The sequence below is a fragment of the Phoxinus phoxinus genome (genome assembly GCF_949152265.1).
Source record: "Phoxinus phoxinus genome assembly, chromosome: 2".
In the NCBI taxonomy this organism is placed as follows: Eukaryota; Metazoa; Chordata; class Actinopteri; order Cypriniformes; family Leuciscidae; genus Phoxinus; species Phoxinus phoxinus.
The window spans coordinates 11435156-11448086 of record NC_136877.1 but is presented as its reverse complement, the minus strand read 5'-3'; the positions used below and the strand labels follow the sequence as shown (position 1 = coordinate 11448086).

Genomic DNA, 12931 nt, shown 5'->3' with positions numbered 1-12931 from the left:
TGTGTTAACTAACTTTATGTGAAAAATGTCATTACCAACACATTATTCTAAAATTCCCTTTAAGGTTGATCAAGACCATTCTTTATTATTGCTCTTTATTATTTTAATAATTTTTATACCATAAATGTAACAGTTTTGGGTTTTATTTTTCAAGGTTGTATGTCAAAAGAGCCCCTAATCGAAGAAAGCCATACGAGAAGTGTTGTTGCAGAAAACGTACACAGCCAGCAACGCTCGGCTTCACTCTGTCAGTCATTTATTTGTTGGCAAACAAGTTTCACTGTTACAACAAATATTAGTGAAAGGTCATTCAACCACAGGAGAAAAAAAATGGATAAACAAAAGAATAAATAAAATTAATAATCATATTTGTGAAAAAAACATTTAATGTGCCGCAATCATTTCACCTCTAGCAGTTTTGCAGAATAGTTTGTACCCCCCCCCCCCCCTCAGTTTAATAAATAAACATTCATTCTCCACCAGAAAAAAAAAGCCTAAAGAAGATATTTTTTTAAGTTTCTCTCATTCTAAATGTGGATCTCTGAAATCAACAAAAGTGTCTTGTGTGAATCTGTCAAAGTCTCGCTCTGAATGAAAAAGACTTCTGTTGATCATATACTGCGATTCTCATATCTCTACCCCAAAATGGCAACATATTTTCAATGTCGGGCACCTTTCTTCATCTACAAAGTGGTGTCTATAAATCAAACAGAATGAGGAAAAATATATATATATTTTGTCTATTCTGTTGTTTTTATATATTTTTTTCTATTTGCCATTATTTATACTGAAATGAAGACATGAATGTAAAATATATAATTAAAAAAAGAGTGAGGGATCAAAACCTGTCGTGTTGAGGACAAGACCATCAGGAGAGAAAGGAAATGGTCTGAAATCACCATGGTTACGGAAGCGGAAGGCGTAGGAACAGAATAAGCACTATCCTGCGTAACACTAGTGTCTGTACATTTACATAGAAATATTGTAGAATTCTCCAGTATTAGTTCTTCCCACGCTTTTCAATATTTGTTATTAATACAGCAACGAACAGAAATGGTGGAGTCGTCCTTCTTCGGCATTGTCCTCTGTTGCAGCAAAATGTGCTGCTTTTTTACCACATGAGAAGAAGAAACATATTTAAAAAGCAAATATGGATACAGAAGGTATTAAAATAGTTTCCGAGTCACATTGTTTCAGACTTGATTGGTGTTGACTAGATGCACTGAGCTACTAACAATGTTTTTGGCAGTTATTTGTATTCCTTCGGGGCTGCTGAGAGTGAAAAACCCTTCAAAGTCTCGTACTAAGGTTATACATCAAATCCAGTTTTGGGTCCGTTTTCCCTTTAAGTAGAAGTGCACGACCAATAGAATCAAAACAATGCCAACTTTCATTCCTCAACAAGCAAGAGTACCCATAATCCTTTCCTGAACAGAATACAAAATCGCCTCCCAAGGTTTGTTGGTGCAGTTCATGTTTCTGCAGACACGTAGAAGCAAAAGTGAACAACTGTGGACGACAGAACGGTACGGAAACGTAGAAGAGCACGTAGAGCTCGAGATGTTATTGGGCGATGAGGATGAGCACAGCAGAATGCATGATGTTCGGCACCCTCTATAGGCTGGTGACCATGTGTGCGGGCTCCTGGGGCATTTCTTCGGGCGAAAGCTCATCTTTGGGCGGGATGATAAAGCCGTCGCTGCTGCCGCGGCCCAGCTGGTAGTAGCTATGAAGCTGGTGCAGATGGTTGCGTGAGCCCAAGTTGGGCATGCTCTTATAGTACACTTCATCTGGCTCCCCGGTCCTGGGAAGCGTGTGCGTGTCGCCACCGTGGGGCAGCGAATGCGTGTCGGTGCGCTCGGGGTCGGGCAGCGTGGGCATGCTGGTGTAGAGCGAGTCTCTCTGCGGGGACGGAGTCTCTTCCGTTTGCTCCTCTGTCAGCAGAGGGAAGAAACTCTCGCTGTTTTCTTGCGGAAGGCGCCGTCGTAATGAAGAGGCTGAGCTGAACGTGGTGGGGAGAGGCTGGACGTGGCGTGGTGGCGGAAGCAAAGGTGCATTGGACTCCTCCCTGATTAGCTCCAGCCCTAGACTGTCCTCGGGCGGGAAAGATGACGAGTCGTCCAAGCCCAACGCAAGGTTAACGGGCAGCATGGGCGAGTCTTTCACCCCGCCTCCATTGCTGACTTCGTTCACCAACTTGTTCATGAGGTTGCGTCCGTGCTCGGCCGTGCGGTCGTGGTTGTTCAGGTAGGTGGGCAGGTAGTTGGAGGTGAGCTCTTTCAGGATCCGTTTCTCCAGCGTGGTCTCTTTGTGTACGTTGTACGTGCGGTCGATGATTTGCACGCAGTCGCTCATGTAATCGGCGCTGGCCAAGCTGTAGCTGTTGCCATGGTTACCATTCAGTGGTAGAGTATCCATGGCACTTGTATCCCGAGCATTGTTCAGGATTCCCTCTGCAAGACGGAGAGTCAAGGAGAAGAGTTATTAAAAACACTTGCGCCTGGCGCACATAATAAGACCGACATGCAGAACCGCTCGCAGAAACACACTGAAAAACCTTGAAACTCTTCGTCCCTGGGGCAAATATTAATTGAGCTTCCAAATGAACGGTATCTTGATCGGATTCGTCATGGGTTCAAGGCTGATGTGAGGTTTAAAACTCTAAAACTTGCCAGGTAATCCTGTGAAAATGGACTTACCAGTCAAACACGTCTTTGGCTATAAATCGGCATTCCTCAATTTTCCCACATATCAAAGAACACTCAAACCAATTGCAAAGCCAGCAAACACGACAAAAACACAATGCACAAACACACAACAATACACAACAGCTAAAGCAGACGCTTGGCATGTAAAAGCTTTTGACAAACCAAATCATGCTGGCCTTTATATAACACTCATATATCATCAGGTACAGAGAGAGAGCAGCTTCTCCGCCTATAGATTTCTACATTCATTAAATTTAGCATATTATCAGCATCTTGACGTTAAATTTAACACTCTCCCACACTCTAAAAACCAAATGTGGGAGCACTTTCTTGTTTGCCAATTTTTAGATAAACCATTTGAGCATAAACAAACAAATAACATTTGTTTTACTTATCAGTGGTTTCGACAAATATGCAAATTTTAATTGGGGGGGAAAAAATACCTGGGTTGCAAAACACCGAATTGTCCACTCAGCTTCTATTTTAACAAAAGCATCACTTTGCGTTGATGAAGAGAGAAAATTAGGTTTTCATTTTAATGAGGTTGAGAGTGCTCTCTGATTAGAATATTGACTTAAACATCTCTTTGCAGAATGTCGCTTACTATAGTTTTAAGAAAAGAGTAATAACGTTAAGGGAAATTACATTTGGTAAGCAATGTTTAGTTTGACTCCCATACTTGTCTCTCTGTAGGGCTCTTAAAGGACAGCATGGAAAAAGGAAAGAGAAAAAGGTACAGGTAAGCATTCACAGTGACCGCTCAAATAGAACATGCACACAGATTAATGAAGCGCAGGTAAATGGTTACGCTCAACCCCATCGTTTCACCTCTCAAATACAGACACACACCCCCGCGTCCCCTCGTAATCCCAGGATGCACATGTAAATGCCATAAAATTGTGCTTTAAAGACCCTGAATGTCTGGAGGGCGCCGAAATGGGCTTCTGTCTCCATTAGCGGCGCGCTTCGCTCCGAACGCGGTTCCACAGTCAGACTTGTATTCGGTAAGAGAGTTATTGATCGGGCTAAAGAGGAACATTAAAAGTGGCCTGGGATCTATTCGTAATTTCAGGGCTTTTATTGATATTAGATTTCAAGGTCGCTACAATGTTGTCAACGTAGATGAAGAGGTTGTTATCCTGCGCTCGCCCCTCCCCACTGACGTTGCCCAGAAACGCGTCTGTCTCTCTGTCTCTAGAGCCTTTTGAATTCTTTCTGATCTCTGCATTAGTGAAGGTGGCACTAACAGGTGGTGACGGGGGGGGGGGGGAGCAGATCACCAGTGCAACAGACCGACGGGAAGAGACAAGAGTGAGACAGCTGCGTGCAGGGATGCGTTATTGCTAACAGGAGAAGCCAGGCCTCCTGCGAGCATCTCAGCATGAGAGTGCAGTAAATTCCTGTTCTAAAAGAACGTGCTGGACGTATGAAGTCTTGCTCTGAAAACTGATGTTTTTGCATGCAGCCCTACAGAAGCATATTCTTATTAGTGCTGTGAAATGCCACAAGAAAATCTAGTGTCAAAGTCCAGACCCTTCTGAATGAGACGCATTAGATTGCCTTTGCTGAATTCATCTTGTGATTCGGCATTAATGCATGTGTAAAGTTGCATTCGTATTTCTTCTACATGAAAGGGCCTGTTTACACCTGGACACTCCTTGTGCTTTTAATGATAGGATAAATATCCGATTTGTTAAATCTGTTCCATTCACACTTGGCCAGATAAATTTGTCTCTGCAAAAATAATATAAAATTCCTGCACTATTTTGAAAAAGTTCACATCAACAAAAGCAACAAAAATGAGCTGCATTTTATTTATCATCAGCTAATTTCAAGATTTAATGGCGCAATAGGAGAGAAATCGGTATCAGCACTGGTAAGACAATTAGTCTCACTGTATTTAATGAAGATTATGGTGTGTTGAGCTTCAGGAAGCGACGCCCAACTTAGTTTGTAATATCTGGCTACCTGGAGCTGGTATATGGAAGCTTGTTTCAGCCACAGAATAAAAAATTAAAAGGTAACTAATTCCAACCAACCAATTGCAATTTATTCTGTCTTTATATCAGAATTGCGAGTTATAAAGTCAGAATTGCGTGATATAAAGTCAGAATTGCGAGTTATAAAGTCAGAATTGCATGATATAAAGTCAAAATTGTGTTATAAAGTCAGAATTGCATGATATAAATACTTTTTTCTCACAATTGTGAGTTTATATATCCAAATTCTGACTTTATGACTCGCATTTGTGAGTTTGTATCTCGCAATTCTTACTTTATAACATGCAATTGCGACTTTATATCACGCAATTCTAAGAAATAATGTCGCAAGAGATAAAAGTGAGATAAAAGTCGCCATTATCTTTTAAAACATTTTATTTTGTGGCAGAAAAAAGCTTCCGTAGGTATAACATGCTCTCACACTTTATTTATTTTTTAATCATTTTGGGTGTTTTTTTTTTTTTACATGTGGCTTTAGCAAACAGATGCATTCACAGTTGCCCAGTTCCATCTAGAATGCTTCTCAGACCATCTCCTGAAGTGGTTTGAGTGATCGGGTTTAAATTCGTCAGAGTTTCCGAGGGCATTCACACCTGGTCTTTTTACGATCGGATAGCTATCCAATCAGAGACGTGGCATTAAGTGACCAGATGTAAACAGGCCCAAAAAGTCATTATCCCATACTCGTCCTAAAATGCTAGGCCTCCTGAGAGCATTGCAGAATGAGGGCATGGTAAATGTCTAGTCTTTAGGTGTATGAATTCGTGTTTTGCATGCAAGGAGCGCATCTTTCGTTTTCAGTTGCATCAGTGCTGTGACAGGTACTAGAAACGTCATGCATTACTGTCCAAACCCTTTTGCCTGAGAAACATTAGACTGACATGTTTTTAAAAGAGTGGACGCTTTAGTCTAGTGATTCAGCACTCATGCATGATTAAAGTTTGGATTCGCATTTCTGTCTAGAAAAAGTCGTTATCCCATGCTTGTTCTGAACTGCCCTCCTGCGAGCGTTGTAGGATGAACGCATGGTCGATTTCTGGACTGTGGATGAGTGAAGTCTTACTTGACTGTGCATTCATTGTTTTTAGTTGCATCAAGTCTAGTGTAGCTGTCAAAACCAATCTGCAAGAGATACATTAGTGTGACGTGTCTTCAAGAGTGGGCGATTTGATTTTATTCTACGATTAAGCACTAATGAGATGCATTTCGTAGTGCCGCAAAATGTAGCCATCAGTTACTATGATTATTTCAGCTTTATGAACCAATTTTTCATTGGGAACCACGTTACTACAGACCATACCAGACAAAAGACAAAGATGATCGCAGACACGTTCAGCTTGAAGCCACATAGCGGAGCCCTTTCCTCCCAAACACGCACACCCACACACACACACAGTTAGTGCACAGGTTTAAGCAACGGAAGAATGCAGCACACCTTGAGCGTTGTACATGCTGAGAGTGGGGTTGTTATAGACTGATGATTCGCCCAGTAAGGTGTTATAGGGGTTGTTAGAGGCGTGTGAGCGCAGCAGAGAGTTTGGGATGAGGTGATTGGCCATGGCACCTGATGCAGCCACACAGATGGAGAGAAGAACACACAGAGAAGATCAAACGAGTGCAGCAACAATGTTAGCATTGTTATCATACAGACGTCTAATCAGCAGCCACAGAAAAAAGCAAGAACATTCGACCAATGTTAGCATTCTTGTCCCATCAGAGCCAATGCAAATGTGCCTGTTGTGGAAGGGAGCTGTTCCTGGATCAAATGGACCATCTCTTAGTGGGGTTAACTATAGTCGGCTACTGAGTTTATCACGTTTTTTTCTGTTCATTTAAACGTTGTCAAAACAGTATTTTAGAAGAGATACATATTTGCTATTTTACTGCTATAAAGACCAAAACATGTTGAAGACTCATCTTGTACTTTGGGTGTATACATTTTATTTTATCATTTAAGCCCATTTCCACCACACAGCATAGCAAGAAAGAAAAATCATGATTTGGTAAAGTATGACCCAAGTCATAACTATGACATAGAAAGACACAATTATGAGATAACAAGTAGAAGTTAAGACACAAGTCAATGTTATGATATTAAAAGTCAGTCATGATAAAAACATAGTTTTTATTTAATAATTATCTCACAATTTTTATTTGATCTCATAATTTTTACTTATAGACTTACAATTTTGACTTAGCATGTCATAATTTTGACTAAGTATCTCCATTTTTACATCATACATTTTTAACTTGATCTCATGATGACCATATCTCATATTTGTAATTTTACCAAAGCATGATTTTTTTCTTATGTGGCAGAAATAGGCTTCCGTAAGATTGAGATTGTCCCTCCTCCTAATATAACCAACTGAACACCTGACTAGCAAAAAAATGTTATGATGAAAATAAAAGGATACTCAACAAACCATTTCATAGGGTGTTTATAATTTTAGCATGATTGAATTTTGGGAATGAATATAAAGACAACCAATCTGAAAGGCTGTTAACACACATTAGCATGCTGACAAGTTGTACCTCTCCAAGAAGTTCGGTCTCAAAATTCAACCCCTTTAAAGAACAGCTTTTGTAACAATTTCTCCTCCATCTTCTTCACTTTTGAGACAATTACTGTTGGATTGAAATTGCCTGCGGTGAGCAGTGTTCCTATTATTATGCATAATCTCTCGGCAGGCTAACACAGAACCTGTGCGCGCTGATTTAAACAAAATTGGATTATATTCAAGCCCACCCCTTGACTGTTTGTTTAATAAATATTTAGCTAATTTGATGATGCTTTTATTTAACAATAAGAGTCTAATCCTTTCAGCCTAGCTCTCGGTTTTTAACCGAGTCAGTAAGACTTTCTGTTTGATTCTCCAATTAAAATCATGTACAATATGAGCTCATTTATTAAACAGAGGTTTGGTTGTGATTATCAGTGTAGGCACGTTTATTATGCTGTCGGCTAATTATACACCTCTGAAAATCATATGCTGAACATTGAGATAAGCACCTTCAGATATGAGAGAGAGAGAGAGAGAGAGAGAGAGAGAGAGAGAGAGAGAGAGAGAGAGAGAGAGAGAGAGAGAGAGAGAGAGAGAGAGAGAGAGAGAGAGAGAGAGAGAGAGAGAGAGAGAGAGAGAGAGAGAGAGATGATATTCTTTTTTAAATGCAGTTAAAAATGTGTTGAATTTCGTGAGCTAAATAATATTATCACAGATTTCTTGTATGATTACCATCAAAGTATTATGGTTGCACTTTACGGTTTTGCATATACATTATTCGATATACTATTATAAGTTTCATTATAACACTGGGCAATAACTAATACCCCTTGCTACCTTATATAACTTCCTTAACACATGTTGTTACTTTATATTACTCTGTTCTTTCTGCTTTAAGTCTAAGTGCTGTAAGTGCACATACTGTAAATGGAAGTGCAACCAGAATTACATTTTCATCTAGTGTTTCTTTAAGCATTCGGATGCATTTTAAAGAATAGAAAAGGTAAAGATCAGCAACTTATTCTTAACACGCATATATTCTGTGTGTGGCTTTCATACAAATTACCAAACGCAACTGTTGCATTCATTTCTTGTTTTTCTTTTCCTTTAAAAAAGACTAAAGGTATAAACTCCAAAAAACTGTGATTATATAACTTAATTATTTATTTATATGCGATATTTAAATAGGCAGTCCTAAAACACCTACGGTTTTAAAAAGTGTTGGGTGTAATTCATTGCTAAGTAATCCAACTGTAATTGAATTAAAAGTAAAGTAAGGGATTACACTTCATTTTTCTGTAATTGTATTTCAGTTACTTCTGATGTAATTAAATTAAATACTATAATATAGATAGACAATAGAACAATTCTCTATAAAACAATAGTGGATTTGAAATCAACATGTATAAAACACATTAAAATGTATGTTTTAACATTTTCACCTTAAAACACTTTTGTCAGTTTAAGAATAATTTATGCAATTGTTAATTTGGAAGAATCAATAGTGCCTATCATGTCTATCCTTGTATCTAAGTCTATCAGATTTAGAAAGTAATAAGTTATCCAGTACTTTTTTAGAGAGAGTAATTAGTATAGTAATCTAATTACACTGTTGAAGCTGTAGATAGAAATTCATTTTTTTTAGAGTAACTTGCCCAACACTGGTTTTAAAATGTTAACTTTGAACTCTTTCCCTGCCATTGACAATTTTTTTCAGCAATACTTTCACTGTTATATAGGGGGCGCTGTTACGCATCTTCTCAAATACTAAAGAATCTCTGGATCCAAAAGCAAGCGAAGAAAAAGATATGCATAAACCAGAAGGAGCAGATAGAAGCAAGCTAACATGATCATGAAACAATCAACAGCATATAAATCAAAACTGCCCCGCATTAGTGAATGAAATGAAAAGAAGTTTACGACTGTGCAAGCTTTGGGGGTGTTGATGGACTCAACTATGCTTTAATCATCGTTCTCAATCCGATCCAGACGAAGTCTTTAACAAAAAATATTTTCTCAGCTTTTTGTTAAAAATTGTATTCTACTTTTTTACTTGCCAATGTTCAAGTGTTGATCAAAAAAGCATTAATAAAAACTAGAATATTACAGAATCTCTGTTCTTTCTTTTGTTTACATATTCATACATCAAAATATTCTGGATATGAATTTTCGGAATATGATAAAAATGCTGGCAAACTTAAAGATAAAATGCTGGTGGGGAAAGAGTTAAAGGTAGAGTTATTATAATTAGCTTCATGTATTTAATTGCAGAGTCTCGTGTCTCTCAGACTGTAATCTGTCCTATGACAAGGTGACCCAGTAAACGTGTGTGTCTCTTGATGAGTGTTGTGGTTTCTCTGTATGTCCCTCACACACTCGTTCCTCGTCTTAGTTTAATACATCTGTCATCTCTGAGCAGCATGAGTTATGGAGCGACACACACACACACACACACACACACACACACACACACACACACACACACACACACACACACACACACACACACACACACACACACACACACACACACACACACACACACACACACACACACACACACACACACACACACACACACACACACACACACACACACACACACACACACACACACATCTGGGTTAAGTGCCTAATTATTTCCATTGTGACACTTCCTCTCTCTAGAGAGGGTCAATCCATCATCATAACAGAACATTAGCGTCTCACTGATCAGAACAGGAACAGGAACAGGGACTGAGAGAGACAGACAGAGGGAAATCAACTTTATAGAGGCATCGGAAATTCAGAACGACTCAGAGCAGATCTTCATTCTAGTTCTTACAGGTGTGTGTGGGTTTTCAAAGCTAGAGTTTAAGAACAAAATTGCTCTCATAAGTGAGCTAAATCTTACAAATTATCATTCGACTGGAAAAAAAACGGGTCATATATCGTCATCTTTCAAAGCTAAAACTAAAGTCTATGAGCATCTATTGACATTTTTCAAATGGTTTTATGACACTTTCCACAAATTCAGGTTATTTTTAAACATCAAATATAGGTATACGCTTCTTGAGTTTATCCTGCAGTAAATTTATAGAACATAATTTGGAAGGAAGAAGGAATAATGACTTTAAACAACCTTTTTGCTGGAAATACCCTCAAACAAATGTGTTTTAGTTTCTGGTGTGAAAAAAATTATTTTTTTTAGAAAATGATCTAAAATGTTGTTCAAATATTCTTCAATTTAAATATAAGTATAAAAAGAATATACTTAACTTGTACAGAGATGAATGTGAAAATTGTTAAAACTATAACAACAATGATGGTCTCATGGTTGTTTTTGTTGCCAGAGTTGTCATCATTGTTGTTCTTGTTTGTTTTGTAAGCAGAATTAATAAAAAAAAAATTATAATAATAATAATGGTTAAAATTGAAAGTAGATTAAATCTGGTCTGGGCTATTTTGTTATTTTTCTGGTTTTGTTACTTATTGTCATGTCGGTGAGGCCATCTAATTTGTAAAAAAAAAAATGTATATAAGAATGGGGTAGGAGTTTATAAGATTTTTTCTTCTTCATCCTACTCCTGTTCTTCTTGTCATGGAATGTGTTTTTGTTGTGTCTGTTGGATTGTTGTTGTGGTATTTTGTGTTGCATTATCATGAAAAAAAGAATACATAAATAAATGAAATGAAATGAAATAATTTAGAGAATTTGTTTAATTCTATTGAATGTCATTAATTGTAGAAAAAATTATTTTCATGACCAAAAATACATTCAAGTAAAACTAAAACCACAATGAACCATTTACATGAAATATATATATATATATATTTTAACTTATTTTATTTCAGCTAGTTGCCAAAAGCAACATTTCTCATGTTCAATTTGTTTATTTGTACTAAACTAAATAAAAAAAACTATCAAAACTAAAAGTGAAATAAAAATGTGTGTAATAAAAATTATATTTAAAAACAAAATTGACAATCAAAACAGAAAAAAAATAGAAAAATATATTAAAATGACAGTCAAGGAGACAAAAAAAATATATATATTTTTGACTTGAGTGCATTTGTCAAGCTCAACAATTCACTGACCCTTTGTTGAGAGAAAAAAAATTGGACATTTTATGTTCCTATTCTTTATGCTATTTGTGAAAAGTGCCTCATTTCCTTCCACTAAAAGCAGTGTGGTTCTGCAGTTTCCTGCTCTTGACTGGATGGTGTGAATTAGCCTGAGACGTTTGAAAGCATCTGCTGTTCTGTCCTCTCCACTCGCGGTGCTTTCACTGAGGGAATGAACCGTCGGACTCTGACGGCTCCAGCGTCTGCATTATTGAGGCCTGAAGCTTACGCTGTCATTTCCCTCCAATGGAAATGTTTCCTTTTAAGATACGCCGTACTCCACTAATGAAATCCTCATCCACCTGTTTACCTCTCATTTACACAATATACAAAGAGTTTGAAGGAACATGAATGTAATCTAAATGTAAATGAAATGAGCTTCATTACATTATGCTAACAATTATTAAAACAGTTTTAAGTTTAACTTGTAACTTGGTTTTCTTTTCTATTCTCTCATTATCTCACGCTGTCATTTACTTAAAAAAAAGTTGGTAAAGTTGAATTACCTCATTTCTTTTCCACCTTTTATTTTACTGGCCATGAACATAGAATTATTTTCTTTTTCTTTTTTTTTCTGAACTATTCTCGCTCAATTAAATTAGCATTGCAGATGTATGAAATGAGAAACTCAAAGACTATATTTACTTTTAAATGTTTTATGAATTGAATGTCAGGATTAGAAAGATCTTCATTAAAGAAACATAACCGCAGTTTTAAGTTTTATCTGTAGACACGAAATCTTTTGAAACCTTTTCTGCACTGATTTCAAACATGCAATTATATGGGACATGGAATTCTACAGGCGCTGGTTCAATTCTGCTTGATGTCAGAAGGTTCAGGCCTTCGTTCAGATTTTATGACCTGATTTTGAGTTCTGGAATTATGTGGAATGAATACAAATATGCTGAAACCGAGCTGAGAGCACTAAACTTTGTTGGTAGCTGAAAGCACAATCAAATTAGCCAAAATAATCATGTGTGTAATAATAATAATAATAATAATTCGTTACATTTATATAGCGCTTTATCTGAGACCTCAAAGCGCTTTACACAGAAGGGGGGGAATCTCCTCAACCACCACCAATGTGCAGCATCCACCTGGATGATGCGACGGCAGCCATATTGCGCCAGAACGCCCACCACACACCAGCTTACTGGTGGAGAGGAGACAGTGATGAAGCCAATCAGTATATGAGGATGATTAGGAGGCCATGATGGACAGAGGCCAAGGGGCAAATTTGGCCAGGATGCCGGGGTTACACCCCTACTCTTTTTCGAAGGACATCCTGGGATTTTTAATGACCACAGAGAGTCAAGACCTCGGTTTAAAGTCTCATCCGAAGGACGGATTTGTGTAAATGTTGTACATGACAGAACATCAGAGGAAATGTCTGCAGAATTCCCCAAGTGCAGATTTAAAGTGTGCATGGTTTCATATAATTAAGTGTGAACTGGATGTAATGTTTTCAGACACTTAATTAAATATTATTTGCAAATAAATAAATCATTAGCTCAAATGTATATTAAATGCAATTCGTTTTGAGTAGTTTTTTGACCCACTTCAGTAGGACTTTAGTGCATCTTTATGTGTAAATGTATAATCACTTCTATTGTCT

General features: G+C 37.6%; 1 protein-coding gene across 3 annotated transcripts in view; it reads right to left on the bottom strand.

Moving 5' to 3' along the window:
- Window positions 1-207: 207 nt before the first annotated feature.
- LOC307011911 (adhesion G protein-coupled receptor L3) overlaps window positions 208-12931 on the bottom strand; it is a 305103-nt gene continuing 292379 nt past the window's right edge. For 2 of the 3 annotated variants that reach the window (XM_079638009.1, XM_079638010.1), the window contains one exon: window positions 208-2453. In XM_079638009.1, coding sequence (XP_079494135.1) covers window positions 1615-2453 — 839 coding nt within the window. In that variant the 3' untranslated portion in view covers window positions 208-1614. Of the gene's footprint in view, window positions 2454-3387; window positions 3406-6143; window positions 6273-12931 lie in introns of all 3 variants that reach the window. The other variant, XM_079638008.1, reaches the window with a different exon arrangement.